At 43.0% G+C, this 18503-nt stretch overlaps 1 protein-coding gene across 3 annotated transcripts in view; it reads right to left on the minus strand.

Annotated features, from left to right (window-relative positions):
- Nucleotides 1–18503, minus strand: part of LOC129701716 (protein phosphatase 3 catalytic subunit alpha-like) — a 356043-nt gene that overhangs the window by 166057 nt on the left and 171483 nt on the right. For all 3 annotated transcript variants that reach the window (XM_055643088.1, XM_055643087.1, XM_055643089.1), the window contains one exon: nt 13141–13341. In XM_055643088.1, the coding sequence (XP_055499063.1) occupies nt 13141–13341 (201 nt within the window). The remainder of the gene's footprint in view (nt 1–13140; nt 13342–18503) is intronic.

Below are 18503 nucleotides of genomic sequence, written 5' to 3' on the forward strand. Positions count from 1 at the left end.
TCTAGGGAAACAGTAGGATCAAGAATTTGCTCTGTGGGGATCGAAATGAAAGTCATTTTCTTGCCACTCCTCAGCACAGGTTTGTCGAGTTATGCTTGTAATAAGGCTCGTACCACGACGTAAACAGAGTATACCTTTAATCTGTACAATAACAGCAGCCACTGCAACAGCCTCGTGTAAGCCCAGGCCTCTCTCTCCAACTGCCGACACCCTGGGTTTTCCAGACACACCCGGTTACTGGAGCCTGGCTTCTGGCACACAGGGTCCTAGTGCCCCTCTGCTCAGCCTTACTCTATTATTGCATAATACCACATCTCCCTTTCTTTGAGAACAAAGGGTGGACTACCTTTGTCTCTGCAGGTCTTAAGGGGTTTATTCTGCCCTTTTGCTGGAAGACCTGTCCCTGATCTAAGCATGCAAAATAGAAATAAAATAACTTACACGTTACCATACTGTGAACTATTCTTTCAGGTTTCAGGTAAATGTAACAGGTTTACAGAACATTTTCACATCACATTTCACTCTCTCTTTTTCTTTATTGTAGAAAACAGATCAATAAATCACAAATCAAGTCTCTTCGGCTTTCTAACCTCTCTCCCACACCTTGTCCGCACAGTCTCTGTGGTGGGGCCCTCTCCGCTGGGTGATGCTGTCACTGGTGGAGCTGGGTCTGGTGGAGCTGGCTCTGGTGGAGCTGGCTCTTCTCCCACCGGTGGCTCATCCGCGTCGACTACCTCACTGTTGGTCTGCAGCGGCACCAAGTGCTGCCGGTTCCTCCTCAGTGTGCCCTGAGGCACCTGGACAATATAAGAGCGAGGTGCATTGTGTGTAGATAGCACTTTGCCCTGGACTCGTGCATCGGTGATCCACACATCCTCCCCAGGTATTAGTGGCTCCAGATTTCTCGCTCCGTGCCTCTTGTCAAAGGATCTTGCATCGTTCCACCTCTTCTCCCTTTCTTTGGCCTCCAGCGCGTTGTAGTCAGGCAAAACTGGATTCAGCAGGGTTGGAAGGGCAGGAACTGTAGTGCGGAGGCGGCGCCCCATCAACAGCTCGGCCGGGCTATAGCCGTTCAGTAGAGGGGTTGCTCTGTAGGCCAGCAATGCAAGATATGGGTCTGACGCCTTTGTTAGCAAGTTTTTCACGGTTTGTACAGCGCGTTCCGCCTCCCCATTGCTCTGAGGAAACCTGGGGCTGCTCGTGATGTGCATAAAGCCATACTCTGCTGCAAAGGATTTAAAGTGGCTACCTGAGAACTGGGGCCCATTGTCACTTTTAAGAAATTCACAAATTCCATGACGTGCAAATATGGATTTCAGGTGCACCACCACATCTGTGGACCTTGTGGGTGATAGTAGCGCAACTTCCACATATCTTGAGAAATAATCTACGACTAATAGATAAGTCTTGTTGTTCAGCGTGAATAGGTCAGCTCCCAAGGTTTGCCAAGGCCTGTCTGGCATCTCCGTTGGCATCAGCGGCTCTTTGACGTTCCTTCGCTCTTGGATGCAGGTTCTACATTTCAGCACCATGTCATTCAGCTGGCTGCTGAGTCCTGGCCACCACACCGTCTGTTTGGCCCGGCCCCTGCACTTTGTCACCCCCAGGTGTCCTTCGTGTAGTCTCTGCAGCACATCACCTTGTAAGGCTGATGGGATGACGAGCCTCGTGCCCCGCAGCAGCAGCCCATCGTGCACAGTCAGCACTGCTCTATCAGCCCAGTAATGTCTCAGCACTCCCTGCAGTTGGCTTTTGTCGGGCCAGCCGTCTGTGCAGTACTCCATCAGTGCAGAGCATGTGCTGTCTGCCTGTAGGTGCTCCCGTAGGCTGCTCAGATAATCTCCACTGACAGGAATGTTGCTGATGACAGAGTCTACATAGATGTTGGTGTCCTCTAGTAGGCTTGTGTCTGTGTGTGTTCTTGCGGCTCTCAGAGGAGCACGAGATAAGGTGTCGGCTGTCCACAGGCTTTTGCCAGGGACATGATCTACTGTATAGCTGTACCTCATGAGTCTCATCCTAAATCTTTGGATTCTTGGTGGGAGGTCATCCAAAGCTTTCCCTCCCAGCAGACTCACCAACGGCTTGTGGTCAGTTTCCAGCTCGAATGGTCTTCCCAGGATGAAACAGCTGAACCTTTCACATGCCCACGTCGCAGCCAATGCCTCCTTTTCTACTTGAGCATAGCGCTGCTCTGTTGGTGTCATTGCCCTGGACGCATATGCCACAGGTGACCACATGGCATCGCTCTTCTGCAGCAGGACTGCCCCCAGGCCAAAGGAAGAGGCATCAGCAGAGATCTTTAGAGCACTGTTTGGGTTATATAATGTGAGCACTGGTGTGGATGACAGCTCTGTTTTTAACTGATCAAAGGCGGCCTGCTGCTCTGTCCCCCAGTACCAGTGGTTCTTCTTGGACAGCAGGTCTCGTAGCACTTTGTCTTTTTCAGCCAGGTTAGGCAAGAAGCGGCCCAGCTGATTGACCATGCCCAGAAAACTCCTGAGTTCGCTGACATTTTTGGGTGCATCCAACTCTTGTACTGCTCTCGTCTTCTCTGGATCTGGCTTCACTCCATCTGCTGAAATTACATGACCCAGGAATCTGACTGTGTGGCGTGTGAGCTCACATTTGTCCATGTTGAGCGTAATGCCGGCCGTTTGTGCCTTCTCTAGCACCGCATGTAGCCGCACATCATGCTCCTCCTGCGTCTGTCCCCAGACCAGGATGTCATCCATGTGACACAGTACCCCCTCCAGGCCACCGGTCACTTCTGTCATCATCATCCTTTGAAAGTGCTCGGGGGCTGATGCTATGCCAAAGGGTAGACGGTTAAAATAGTAGCGCCCAAAAGGCGTGATGAAGGTGGTGTATTTGGCAGACTCTTTTGTCAATGGTACTTGCCAAAAGCCCATGTTGGCATCTAATTTGCTGAATACTGTTGCCCCAGCTAGCATGCCCAGAGTGTGCTCTACAGAAGGTAGGATAAACTTTTCTCTGCATACTGATCCATTCATCATTGTGAAGTCCACACAAATGCGAACATCACCTGTTTTTTTCGGCACCACCACCATCCCGGCACACCAATCAGTCGGCTCCTCAATCTTGGTGATTACGCCCATCTTCTCCATACGGTCTATCTCCTCCTTCACTTTTCCCATAAGCGGCAGAGGGACTCTGCGTGGCGTGTGGAGAGAGAAGGGCACAGCCTCTGGCTTCAATTTAATTGAGTATGGCCTCCGAACAAGACCCAAGCCGCTACACAGCTTCGGATATTGTTGTCTCACAGATTCCAAGGTGATGCCGTCAACCCTGCACACAAGCTGAAGCCTTTCTATGGCAGGTCTTCCCAACAGTGCAGTGTGGAGGTCTTTGACTACATAAATGTCCTCTATGGCTGTCTTGTTGCCTCTGCGCAGTGTTTCTCTGGCTACGCCCAGGACAGAGAGTGCATTGCCCCCTGGCCCAAACAATGGGCGTGTCGACACTGCCAGGCACTTCACATCATGCCCCCCTGTAATGTCATGGTACACCTCCGCTGGCATGGCGGTCACATCAGCACCAGTATCTATTTTAAAGCACACTTTTTGTTGTCTCACTTGTAGCTGCACCGTCCATGGGTCTTTTCCAGCATCCACGGATCCCAGGAAAAAGCTCTCTTCTTCCTCTGTAGTGACAGCATTGAGAGATTTTGCACTGTTTCTGCACACTTTGCCATAATGTCCCTTTTTGCCACAGTTGTGACACACAGCATCTTTAGCAGGGCATTCCAATTTTCCATGCGAGGGCATTTTTCCACATCTATAGCAGGCCTTTGAACCTGGCTGTGGCTGTGTATTAAATTTATTTTTGCCTGGTGTTTGTGCTTGTGGCTGAGGCTTTGAGGGAAATTTGGGTTTTCTGTAGCTTTTAGCATGCACAGCATCAACATTTGAGCACTTGCTAGCACCGCTATTTTCTCCTCTTAAGTCAGACCGCTGTCGTCTAACTTCTTCAGACTGCCTTGTCTTTGTTATAGCAGTTTCAAGGGTTAGGTCTCTGTCTAGCTGTAGCTTTTCGGACAATGAGACGTTTCTCAGCCCAACCACTAACCTGTCGCGGATCAGCTCGTTCTGTAACTGTCCATAGTTGCAGTGTTCGGCTAATCCGTATAGAGCAGTGATGAAGGAATCCACCATTTCTCCTGGCAGTTGCACACGCTGATTGAACTTGGCTCTTTCATAGATAACATTCTTTTTAGGCACAAAAAATGCATCAAAGCCTGCCTTGACATCCGTGTACACCCTCCTCTCATCTGCAGTTAGCGTTAGCCCCTTTAGCACATCTTCTGCTTCATCGCCCATGCAATACACTAGCGTGTTCACCTGGTTTTCTGCCGACGTCGCGTTTAAATTGCTTGCAAGCCTGAAGCGGTCGAATCTCCTGATCCAACGCTCCCATTCTTGAGGCTTGGTAAAATCGAATGGCTCTGGAGGTTGTATTGTGAACGTAGCAGTTGGTGTGGGTTGCGCCATATCTGCCAGCTCGTCTCCTATTTCCCGCCAAAACGATACACCGTCCTCTTCTTCTTAATTTATTTTCTTGCTTACAAGTCTCCCAGTTCTGGCACCATGTCGTGTTATGCTTGTAATAAGGCTCGTACCACGACGTAAACAGAGTATACCTTTAATCTGTACAATAACAGCAGCCACTGCAACAGCCTCGTGTAAGCCCAGGCCTCTCTCTCCAACTGCCGACACCCTGGGTTTTCCAGACACACCCGGTTACTGGAGCCTGGCTTCTGGCAGGGTCCTAGTGCCCCTCTGCTCAGCCTTACTCTATTATTGCATAATACCACAAGGTTTACAGCATTATCATATAGGTTTGGACAGGTACAACGACAGAAAAGGTTGAGTGGAATATGGGTCAAACATGAACAGGTGGGACTAATGTAGATGGGGCATCTTGGTCGACATGAGCAAGTTGGGCCAAAGGGCCTGTTTCCATGCTGTTTGACTCTATATGACTTCTGTGGAGGCTAAGACCAGGAATGCTGTGAGAACTTTGCCTTAAGTGCAATGGGAACTCAGTTTTGGAGTGTAGTAGCGAATTTAGCAAAAGGTGTAGATTCATTCAAAAGTATTGTAAAATACTCATTTGCGTTTAACCATGTAATGTATACTATGTGTTTCTGTTGTAATTTTGGATGTGCGTAATGTTTAATTTTTTCATGTTATAATAAACATTGACTTAAATTTGCAGTGTCGTGCATGTAAATGTTATACATTGGACTCAGGTAGGGGAGTTCTAGTTACTTCCCATCAGAGTTCATCAGAGATCAGTGTAGGGGGATGCCGTGATAGGGGAGGGGGAATGGGAGGAGAACGAAGGTGGACCTGGCATGGGGCAACCACCAGAAGGGTGGGGAAGGGGGTAGAACATAGGAGGGCTTGGTGTGGGATACTTTGTATCTTTGTCAGCCCCCTTTATCCGGCAACTCTTCCATGTTGTACGTCTATAATAAAGCATGGAAGTGCAGGGAATAGAGGGATACAGATCATGTACAGGCAGGTGAGCTCAGTTTAATTTGGCATAATGTACGTCACAAACATTGTGGGCAAAAGGGCCCCATTCCTGTGCTGTACTGTTCTGCTGTATGTTCTATCAGATTAATATGAGAAGAAAAATGTGAACACCACTTTAGCATGTGCTGACCTGGGTTCTTGCCTTAATACGCGAGAGACATCAGGAGTACATTTTAAAAGATGCAGTCTTCCTTCGGCTTCATATATGTTAAAAATTACTAACAAACACCAAATGTAATTACATCTTAGACTTTTATTGTCTACTAGACCAAGTGGGACCTGTTGGGTCCTGTCCCCTCAACGCGCGGTTGCGGGAGGGGAGGGGGGAGGCGGCCTGCCGTGTCACACACACACACTAACCACCCCCCCCCATACACACACACTAACCCCCTCCCTTGATATTATATTAACATTATTAATTTGTTCCTTTTCTCCCATCCCCCACACTATTCACTCACACATAGCCCCCAACTGCACAGGTGCGGTTAGAGAGGGAGAGGGAGGGAGGGGGTAGAGAGGGAGAGGGTGATGGGGTTAGAGATGGAGGGAGATGGGGTAGAGGAGGGTGATGGGGTAGAGAAAAAGAGGGAGTAGAGGTGGGTTGGGGGTAGGTGGGGCACGCGACATCACAGGGGAGGGCTGGTCCCCGAACACAATACTTCACCACTCACCCATAGGTCCCAATACTCACCACTCCCTAGAGAGGGAGAGGGCAGAGAGGGGGGGGGGGGGGGGGGGGGCAGAGAGGGGGGGGGGAAAGAGGGAGTGGGAAGAGAGGGAGAGGCGAGAGGGGGAGGGGAAAGAGAGAGAGAGGGGGCAGAGAGGGGGGAGAGAGGGAGGGAGCAGATAGTGAGTTGACAGAGAGGGAGGGGGCAGAGAGGGAGGGGATAGAGAGGGAAGGGATAGAGAGGGGGGGATAGAGAGGGAGGGGATAGAGAAGGAGGGGTTAGAGATGGAGGGGGGAGAGGGAGGGGGAGAGAAAAGGAGGGGGAGGACAACGTTATATTTGATCTTAATTGTTTGTGCACACCAGGTTGATTGCATTCATGGAAATCATGAAGGTTGCAATCTCCCACCCCTGTCCCATTGTGATGTCATTTGTAAATGAGATCCATTGTGATTGGACGTCTGTGAGATGGCACAGTGGCATCATCAATGGAAAGTGCTCCAAGAGTCTCCCGCTGAAAAGCAGTTAATTTTTTGAAATAAACGATTAAAACATAAAAATCTTTGGAAAAATAGGTTGGAATGCGAATGGGAAGATGTTTAACCCGTCGACGGAATAAATGTATCTTCTTCCAAACCGCTGGGGCAAGTAGCATGCGTGAAAATGGGAAGACTGTGGCCAAGCGGTTTGGAAGAAGATACAAATTAAGGAGATTAAAAGAAGGCCAACACAACCCTACATACACACGGAAATTTAGAATGTTGAGAACAAAAGGAAGAGTTTCAGTATAATATAGATAATTCTGCTTCACATATCTATGTTTCTAAATTACAACAGTTTCTACACTTCAGCAGTACTTCGTTGATTTTAAAGTGTTTTGAGGTGCTTTTTGTTTGTTAAAGGAATCTGTCATCCATGCTTACCTACAATGTTACACTTGTCTGGTATTTTAAGTTTTAATGTTTGCATTTTGATTCATTCAGATGTGCATGTGTTCAATTTAATTTGCACAAGTCTTTCAGCCCGAGGGTTGGGTTACTTTAAAGTTGGATTGATAACTAGGTCAACTGGATTTGATTCATCATTCATGTTCTGTTTGCTCTCATCATAATACTAGAACTGGCACAGTTTTAATGCATGTGCACTTCCTTTTATGGAATATTAAATGCTGCATGAAGGCACTGGCCTAGAATTTCCAGAAGATGCGTTACACTACCTGTGGTCCATGTAAAACTAAAAATTCCACCCCAGGAGAAAACATTGTCAAGATACCAACCATCACAAATAGTTTATCCGTGCTATCTGGTCACGCCTGCTGTAAGCTTCAATTGCAGAATCCAGTGGCAGTCTACACATGAAAGTAAATCATGTGATAAGGATATTTTCCCTTCAAGTTTTACGTTGGTATTTTGAAATTCAGCTTAATTGTGTCGGGTTATAGCTCTAAAATCATGTTTTGCCTGTTATAATACTACTTATTCTCAAGTTCACACAATTTTAGTCGAGACAGAAGAAGAGTAAATATTTTGGATCTGCTTCCTCTCCACAGATCCCGCCTAACATGCTCAGTATTTCTAGCATTCTGAGTTTTTGTTTTCACATTGTTGGTGAGCAAGTAAACTAATCAAAAACATAGATACAAATATCATGCCAGCCTAGTCTCCTCATATGCAACTGATCGGTAAATGCCAGGATTTGACTGTTCCTCTGTAGAAGACAGTGTCAGAATAACTGGATCTTTATTAGGCTTGAAGTTGATAGCCAGTTCTTGGCCCTGAGTTATTTACTATTGCTATTAATGATCTGAAGGAGAGAACAAAGTGTAGGATGTCCAAGTTTGACAATGACATTAAAATGTGTGGGAGGGCATGTTTCAATGAGAACATTTGGACTCTGCAGCAAGATATAGATAGATTGAGTGGGAGGAAATTTGGCAAATGGAGTTTGCCAAATGAAAATTTGGCAAATGGCAAATGAGGTCATGCACTTCGGAAGGAGGAATCAAAAGGCAGGATATTGTATAAATGAAGATAGAAAATAGAAATGAAGGAAATGCAGAGGGGTCTGGATGTTCTTGTGCATGAATCATGTGGTTAGGAAGGCTAATGAAATATTGGCCTTCATTACAAGAATTAACAGAAAGGACACACAAAAGTACACAGTGAATCAAAACAGGAGTCATGCCTCTTGATTCTCATGGCTGCCCTGCTATTCACTACTATTTCACAAATACTTTAGAAATAGGGAGGTTTTGTCACAATTATACAGGGTATAATGAGGTACAGGATACTGAGTTGGATGATCAGCCATGATCATATTGAATGGCGGTGCAGGCTCGAAGGGCCGAATGGCCTACTCCTGCACCTAATTTCTATGTTTCTATGTTTCTATAATGAGTATAGTTTCAATTGGCTTATTGAAGAAAGTATATGCTGGGGTTGGAGGCAATGCAAAATAGATTCCTGGGATGAGAGGGTTATCCTATCGTGAATGGGTGAAAATTCTTTGCAACTGGCCAAAAAGCTTAATGAGGGGTGACTGAAAAGTTTGACGAGGGCAGTTATAGACGTTGTATAAATGGATTTCAGCAAGGCTTCAGACAAGATCTCAGATGGTAGGCTGCTCTGGAAGGTTAGATCACATGGATAGCTGACTGGATAGAAAATTAGCTTCATGGAAGGAAGCAGAGGGTGATGGTCGAAGGTTCATAAAATTCATAATACATTCTGAGCATATCTATACCTTCAATGTTGCTTCCCCCCCCCCCCCCCCCCCCCTCACTTCCCAATTTCCATGGGGTAATATCCCTTTCCCTGTTTCAGGGATGTTCCCATTGGATCCGGACCCTCAATGTCCAGTAGCCGGGCCCTTCACTGTGGTCCTCCCTCCACATAGCCTTCTTATTGGCTGCACAGGGCCTCAGTACTTCCCTCAACAAGTACTCCAGCGGCCTGGAGTGGGCCAGTTGGCAACATTCTCTGACGGACATCTGGTTTGAAGAAAATGTGGTTGTCTCGGAAACCAGTCACAGGTGAATCCAAGCTGTGGAAGAATACTCCTGTCCTTTGAGATATCATATTCAGATGAATATAAAAATGTCAATATACCATTTGATAAGCAGTTCCTTTAGCAATGATAAGCTTGCATCTGGTCTTCCTGAGAAAACCTATCACAGCTTGCATGACATATGTTACAGTCAGTCGGAAATTAATTTTGCAAACAGATGTTGCTCTCCCAATTTGCATTACCAATGCACCAAGCTCTCGTTTATGTCACATATCTTGCAATACCACAGAATAATTATCCAAGGTGGCATCCTGCACACTGCAGACATGGACTGAGGTTATACACAGTGCTTGCCATGTTAAATTCTTCACTGGCACATGGATGATACTTGATTTGGCACACAAATACATTACTGTACATCATCAACAGTGCATTTTTTCACGTGTGAATAACTAAATATAACAAGACAATATACTGTATTATAATGAGGAGCCAGGGATTCACAAATAAATCTTAAATCTAACTGTTATTCCAATTCTGTTCTGTGAGCTCTGAGGAATATATTTGAATTGGTGCACTATTTGTTGTTTCTGAAATAAAGAGTTCAATGGCTTAAATGTGCTGAAAAATAATTAAAAAACTGAGCTCTTGATGCAAGCTTGGTACAAATTATTTTGTTTTTGAGCTTTCAGTTTTCATTCTAAAATCCATGTAATTCAATTTTAAAAGTCAAAATAACATGTAACTAACCAATCTTGATGTTTTAGGATATTTCACATACTCCTGAAGCATCTGAATTACAGGCCAATGCAAAAAGTAAGAGTGGTACGGATCTATATCCAAAATGTTAAGTAGTTTAAATATCAGATACGAAAACTGATTTCACAGGAAAGAAAAATAATGTGCTGATTGACAGAAATGAGGGAAAGGTCAGGACACGAGGTTCAGACTTGGTAAAAATTTACTGACCAGGACAATTGCAGGTTCCCCACTTGGACTTTTGACAGCAGGACAGAAAGAAGATCAGATGCTATCCAGGAAGTCCCAGTCAAGAAGATCTAGAGTGAAGAAGGGTACTGACCCAAAATATCACCTACCCATGTTCTCCAGAGATGCTGCCTGATCGCTAAGTTACTCCAGCACCCAGTGCCCTTGCGGATACTATCACATTGGCTTTGTTCAAGATAGTGGACTTAATTTTGTGCTTTGTGGCAACAGAATTGTTCATTATGCTCTTCACCACTTAGTGACTTTTGACTGGCAACTCATACTAGGAGATCGTCTTCAATTTGACAAATAGCAGCATGTCTAACCAATCAATGAATTTCATTGCAACTTGAAGTATCTAAACTACAGATCAAAAATTAAGTGTCATTCAGTAAAATTACACACAGGAAGTAAAACAGCGAGAAACAATGAAGGAATCAACAGAGTTTGAGGGGCATATTAAAAAAATGCATGATTAAAAAATAACTATTTTAGATTTTAATTTAAAAAAATCTCTAATTGATACATTCTGAGGAATAAAAATCCACAAGCAATTCTCATTGCCGGAGAATTTGCCTGCCTTGATTAGAACTCATAATGAAATTGACAGTTCACACACACCTGAACACGTATGATCCTTTCACTGTACTTCTATAATAAATTCTTCAGAGTCAGAGTAAACATAATGGCAGATGGCAGGTTAACCTTGATACATGCTGGCTTTGTTAAAGGCCAAATATGCAATGAACAGTGGGATAATGTGTTCACCTAATGACGGACCATCCAGGAAAACCATTTGACTAAATATAAACTCTGCATGCTGCAGACCACAGGAAATGAAGCTCTGGGAAGGGTTATTCCTTGCAAGATTGGAGGCCTGTGCCATTCATCCATTACGTATCATATAATTTGTATATTTTACTCTAAATTATTACTCAGCCTGAGAAACACAATCAGCGCAAACTGTAATCATTATTTATTTCAATTCAGCATTAGAAGGTTTGCATCAATTCTTTGCTAATATTGATGGATGGTAAGTAAAGATAATTTAACACAGGTGGAGGTGGTGATGACCCAGCTAGTAGGAAGGATGTAATCTGCTAAAATTATTTGCCTTGTGCCATTTTCCAGTTCATATTGTATTCTGTTGAGAAACTATCTGCACTCAGATCGAAAATTAATCTAAACGTGAAAAACTGGCTAACCGTTATGGAACAGAAGTTGAGTCTGTAGTTTTGGTCTCATTTTCTAGGTCACCATATCCATAGTTATTTCCAGTTGCTTTTGGGCTTGTAGGCAGCACAACTGGCTCCACCTGAGACCATTCATATGTACACATCACATTTAGTCAGTGATCAATTGCCTTTCATAATTACAGGGTAGTTCACCAGTTCCCTACAGGAAATCACCCTTCTAAAGCCTCCTGTTACTGAAGACAGAGCAATGCAAGCAAAATTCAAGCAGTCTAAATTCAAACATGAATCCCCAACATAATTGGCCTTTGCAAATTGCCCCCTGTTTGCAGGGAGTGGAGGTTAGTGAATGTGGGATAACATGGAACTAGTATGAACATGTAATCAATGATCACCGTGGACTCGGTGGGCCGAATGGCCCGTTTCCATGCTAAACTACCCTCAACTAAGTTATAAACATATCAGAAAATTGTCTTCAAAAACTAAATTACATAAAACCTGATGCATCATTTTAATAAACAAAATTATGTTGTTGCTTTATAAAGAAAGGTGGATGTTATGGTTGGAGCTGTTCCCACACTGCAGCCATACCTTTATCAGAAGAAGTGTTGAAACATGCAATTTTCACAAATGCATATGATTTCTGCTATTTTTTGAACAAGAGCTGTCCTTTACTAACCTTTCTTGGTTGTCAATTCGTCTAAGACACAGCTCCCTCACAGTGAACAAAATAAAATACATTTTCACTTGTGTGTTCAACTGGGAAAACCAGACAACACAATGTTATTTTTTCACAATTAAATTATATGGTAAATATGAAGAGGCAAAGTTCAGGTGATTAATCCTGCAGTTGTTATAGGAACTATGGAAGCTGGCCAAGAGACCAAAAGGATGACAACCAGACTGAAGAAAAGAGCAGCAAAAGAATTGAATGAGGGCATTTCCTCAGGATGTGTAGACAATATTTAGTTCCAACAAACCAAAGAAAGAAAATAACCTGTTCACTATATTATTGTTCAAAACTCTGTGAGCAACCCAGAGTTGCATATTTTTTTGGCAAGCTATTTTTTACATTCCCATAAATCATATTAGTGGCATTAAGTCTGGTTTGAGAATGATGTAAAATAAATGAATGAAATGCAAGTACAACATTTTCTAATAACTTGGTATAAGGCGAATGTGCAATGTATCAGTGAAGCAACTTTAGCACCAGCATCAGGCCATATTTTCATATCAGAATTCATACCATATCGCTCGGATTCTAAAATTGAGCAATTCTGACTTTGTTGTGAACTCTTGCATTGAAACTTGAAATATTTGTATGTTACCTGAACACACACGTCAATGAAATAAGACTCCTCACCCTTCTACTTGAACAATAGTGGTCTCAACCTTTTTCAGTATTGTTACCATTTGTGAGAACACAAATGCTTGGAAGTTCCTCGAAACTGCCGCTGGTCACTATACCGGATGACCCAGGACCCGACTCACTGTCTGTCACCGCAACTGATCTCCAGCCAACCAAGGCCCCAACCACCCCAAGGCTCCAATCTCCTGTAGCAAAACATGAGGAAATATTCAGTTCCTCTGCTGATATCTTGTGAGTGCCACAGTTGGCAACGTATAATCATAGTTCAATTCTCAAAATATTTGCAATTACAATAAGCATTTTTAATTGGTAAAAATCTGATATTCATCTCAAAATGATAATTCATTGGAATTCTACCTGTCACAGGAGCTTCTATGTCCAACATTGTCTTTTCCTGGCGAAGGATGGAAGCTCCGTCAGTAATAATTCGAAGTGCTACATTTTCTTCTACCCTTCCCTCCTTGGTGAGATGAGCCTTCAGAAGATCAACCCGTGGCTTGCCTTCACAATCAAACACTTCCTTCGTGGTCAGTCGATGACTCAATGGGAAAGGAACAGCTGTGACAAGAAAAAAAAAAAACAGAAACAAAGACATTAAATTTATTGCAGCAGAAAACAAGCTTCTGGAGGAACTTAGTGGGTCAAGCAGCGTCCGTGGAGGATAAGGAATGACCACCATTTTGGGTAGATACCCCTACTTCAGTCCTGATGCAAGGGTCTAGACCTGAAACGTGGACCATCTCTTTGCTTCCACAGATTTGCCTGCCTGCTGAGTTCCTCCAGCAATCTGCTTATTTTATCTAGATTTCAGTATCAGCAGTCCGCTGTGTTTGCAGTATTTGCTGAGTGAAGATAAAAACAAAAATATTTACAATACAATGACGTGCAATATATTTAAATTGATTTATTTCTTCTGGTATACATGATAGTCAACATAATCTCTGACCTCTCAAATGTAATGTATTAAATCGATAAATTCCTAGCATTTTTTTTAAATGACATACTTTTTGTTTTCTTTGTTGATTTCTATGTTTCTACTGCCAAAGCCTATATAATTTAATTATAGTGATGGAAGAAATATAATTATGTTGACTACCACCTTTTAGCTGTTTGTTTCTTGACTCCAAATAAATATGATGAAATTACTTACTACCATTTATAATAAACCATATCCCAACCAATGCCTACTTCAAAGAGATGATTACTTCAACGTAGAGTGTTGGAACAAATGGATGAGCATGTGACTCCCTAAACAAGGAGGATGATTTAAACTTGAGTCACTAATCAGCCATGGAACTCATTGGCCATCCGTGATACAGAGTCTCGAGCCTCATTCATGGAATTCAGTAAATAGAATGCAGATCAGTTCCATTGTTAAGTTCTCACAAAGAGTTTCATGATACAACCCAAAACATCGGCTATCCATGTTCTCCAGGAAAGCTGCCTGACCCACTGAGTTATACCAGCATTTTATGTCTATTTCCAGTAGTTGCAAAGTTGTTTTGTGGAGTCAGAAAGAGTATATTACTGCGTTACAAACTCAAACGCCTTAACACTTTTCTGGCATCTGTTGGCCCTTTAAAAGATAAAGTAGAAATTTCCTGCTTACGATATTTCTTGAATTATTTTTCTTGATCCTTGCATTATGCTTGAGGTTTGATAAACCGATAAAAACTGAGAATTAAAAAAACCCCTCCAGATTCTGGAAATCTGAGATAAAACAGACACTGATGGAAATTTCCAATATTTTCTGTTTTTAACAACTGAGGAAAAAATGCCTTCCAAAAGCTAGCTTAGAAAATAATATAATTTGAAACATTTTCTGGTCAAAGAAATTATGCTGGCAATAGGTATCAACCACGCAGAACTTATATCTTGCTTTTAGAGTTCTGCAGGTGGCTGTCAAAACAAGCATTAAGATTAATGATCTATCCCACTAGTCTGAGGAATGTGCTGATCAGTGTGTGACATCGGTGTGTATACATGCAGGTGGTAATGAGCTTAGAAACCAAACGTCCATGGAATTACGTTAAATAAATTTAAACTATTGGTTCTGTCTTCACTAAGGAAGACATAAATAATCTGCCGGAAATAGCAGGGGACCGAGGGTCAAATGAGATGGAGGAACTGAGTGAAATCCAGGTTAGCCGGGAAGTGGTGTTGGAGGAACTGAGTGAAATGCAACGAGACCTGGGTGTCATGGTACACCAGTCATTGAAGTGGTGTTAGGTAAATTGGATGGATTAAAAGCCGATAAATCCCCAGGGCCAGATAGGCTGCATCCCAGAGTACTTAAGGAAGTAGCCCCAGAAATAGTGGATGCATTAGTGATAATTTTTCAAAACTCTTTAGATTCTGGAGTAGTTCCTGAGGATTGGAGGGTAGCTAATGTAACCCCACTTTTTAAAAAGGGAGGGAGAGAGAAAACGGGGAATTACAAACCAGTTAGTCTAACACGGTAGTGGGGAAACTGCTAGAGTCAGTTATTAAAGATGGGATAGCAGCACATTTGGAAAGTGGTGAAATCATTGGACAAAGTCAGCATGGATTTATGAAAGGTAAATCATGTCTGACGAATCTTATAGAATTTTTCGAGGATTTAACTAGTAGAGTGGATAAGGGAGAACCAGTGGGTGTGTTATATCTGGACTTTCAGAAGACTTTCGACAAGGTCCCACATAAGAGATGAGGTTACAAACTTAAAGCACATGGTATTTGGGGTTCAGTATTGATGTGGATAGAGAACTGGCTGGCAGACAGGAAGCAAAGAGTAGGAGTAAACGGATCCTTTTCAGAATGGCAGGCAGTGATTAGTGGGGTACCGCAAGGCTCAGTGCTGGGACCCCAGCTATTTACAATATATATTTATGATTTGGACGAATGCAACATCGCCAAGTTTGCGGATGACACGAAGCTGGGGGGCAGTGTTAGCTGTGAGGAGGGTGCTAGGAGGCTGCAAGGTGACTTGATAGGCGGGTGAGTGGCAAATGCATGGCAGATGCAGTATAATGTGGATAAATGTGAGGTTATCCACTTTGGTGGCAGTGTTATCTTAGTGCAGGAGGATGCTAGGAGTACGCATGCTGCACAAGGTGAGCTTGGAGCAAAAGGATTTGAGGCAAGGAGGTACAGGGTCTTGGTGAAACCACACCTGGAATATTGTGTACAATTTTGGTCTCCTAATCTGAGGAAAGACATCCTTGCCATAGAGGGAGTACAGAGAAGGTTCACCAGACTGATTCCTGGGATGTCAGGACTTTCATATGAAGAAAGACTGGATAAACTCGGCTTGTACTCGTTAGAATTTAGAAGATTGAGGGGGAATCTTATAGAAACTTACAAAATTCTTAAGGGGTTGGACAGGCTAGATGCAGGAAGATTGTTCCCGATGTTGGGGAAGTCTAGAACAAGGGGTCACAGTTTAAGGATAAGGGGGAAATCTTGTAGGACCGAGATGAGAGAAACATTTTTCACACAGAGAGTGGTGAATCTCAGGAATTCTCTGCCATAGAAGGTAGTTGAGGCCAGTTCATTGGCTATATTTAAGATGGAGTTAGATGTGGCCCTTGTGGCTAAAGGGATCAGGGGGTATGGAGAGAAGGCAGGTACGTGATACTGAGTTGGATGATCAGCCATGATCCTATTGAATGGCGGTGCAGGCTCGAAGGGCTGAATGGCCTACTCCTGCACCTAATTTCTATGTTTCTATGAAACATAAATCAAAGAAAAGACTAAACTGAACTGCAAATACCGCAGACTTATTATCTTGCGGCCACCTACAAAACTGTTGGACTAGATGCTTATATTCAACATTGCACATTGAACTAAAAATGCAATCTCGACACCAATAGAAACTGTAACTATTTTTTTTAAAGCATGCAGAAGAGGAGAATGCCATTCATGAACTATTTGACAAGAGGTGTCATCAGGGATCATGTTGAATGATGCAGGTGGATACATTTGGGGGCAGTTTGCAAAAAAGCTCTGGTAGCAAGAACTGTACTGATACAGTAGATTTACAGCATGAATTTGCAAGAAATTTTGTAAATGATTTACGACGTATTGCAAGAATTATGATTTTTTTTAAAAAAGCTACTGATGAGACTCCAAAATTACATCCCTATCCACATGTAAATATACAGTTTATATCCTAAGACGATGAAAATAAAAAGCAGGTTGAATACCTGTAATGGTGTGGTGGACATTTAAACTGAGCATGAAAGCAAATTCCACTTGCAAAAGCTCTCCACATATTTAAAAAAGTCGTGGCTGGTAAGATACTCTATAAATTAAATGTGCAGTTGTTCCATAATTTGATATCAACTTGTCCTGATTCTGGAGGAATACATGCACAGGAATTCTGTAAATGGCGATAAAGGTTGGCCTTTTAACATCCACAGGAGTTGAAGATAGCTGTTTTACAATCTGTCAAGAAATGGGTTTAGCACTGACAGTAATCCTGCTCGTCACCACACTTCATTGGTTTTCTTTACAAAATATTTTAGCTGCTTGGTTGAACATTGGAGACAGTGCACAACATTTCTGCTAGACAACATAATCTCCAGAGAAAAAGTGGCTAGATTCATATTTGCCCACACTGCAATCCATTTTACCCAATCTTTTCATCTATTAAATATTCCTTTATATTTTAATGCATCCATCTGCACTGTTTACAATGTTGTCTATTCTGGTGTCATCAGCTTTCTATCCCATCATGTAAATAATTTTAAAATCCACTGAATGGTTACATCACCAACTTCTGCAATGCTATCATTCACAACTTGCCAATTTATGTACACTGTTCATTATCCCTACTCTCTGCTCCTCTCACTTAACCAATCTCCTGTTTCCATCAATGCCACAAGTTTCTACCACAAGATCTACAAAATCTATTAGTATAGTTTAGTTTAGAGGTACAGCGCAGAAACAGGCCCTTTGGTCCGCTGACCAGCGATCCCCACACACTAACACTATCCTACACACGTTATGGACAATTTTACATTTATGTCAAGCCAATTAACCTACAATCCTGCATGTCTTTGGAGTGTGGGAGGAAACCGAAGATCTCGGAGAAAACCTCCACGGTCACGGGGAGAATGTACAAACTCTGTACAGACAGCATCTGTCATTGGGATCGAATCCGGGTCGCTGGCACTGTAAGACAACAACTCTACCACTGCGCCACTGACACTGGTCCTTTACGGAAGTCCACATTAGTAAAATTCAAAGATCAAAATTAACAACATTAAAGAGTGAAAACTTTAGAGTTTCCATCCTATGATATCAAAGGAATTAGATGAAGCCTAAACAGACATCTCTCGATCGTTTTCTAAAGATCTTTGATCCAGCAACCACTCTTTCAGTTTGTTATGTAGTCATGCCACTCCACTAATTAAGAAAGATAAGTCAGTCAGTGAAGTACAGTTGAAGTGTCGCCATTTCTGTAATGCAAAGGACAAAGAAATGGTGGAAGTGTTGAATAACTGACATCACTATATATAGTAGGGGAGCTTTCGTAATATAGACACAAAATGCTAGAGTAACTCTGCAGGTCAGGCAGGTGACATTTTGTAGTGTGGGAGTATTTGGAGTGTGGGAGGAAACCCTTCTTCAGACCCATTTCTCCAGAGATGTTGCCTGACCTGCGGAGTTACTCCAGCATTTTGTGTCTGTCTTTGATGTAAACCAGCATCTGCAGTTCCTTTCTACACAGGGGTGCA

The sequence above is a fragment of the Leucoraja erinacea genome, chromosome 11 (assembly GCF_028641065.1).
Source record: "Leucoraja erinacea ecotype New England chromosome 11, Leri_hhj_1, whole genome shotgun sequence".
NCBI classification, from domain to species: domain Eukaryota; kingdom Metazoa; phylum Chordata; class Chondrichthyes; order Rajiformes; family Rajidae; genus Leucoraja; species Leucoraja erinaceus.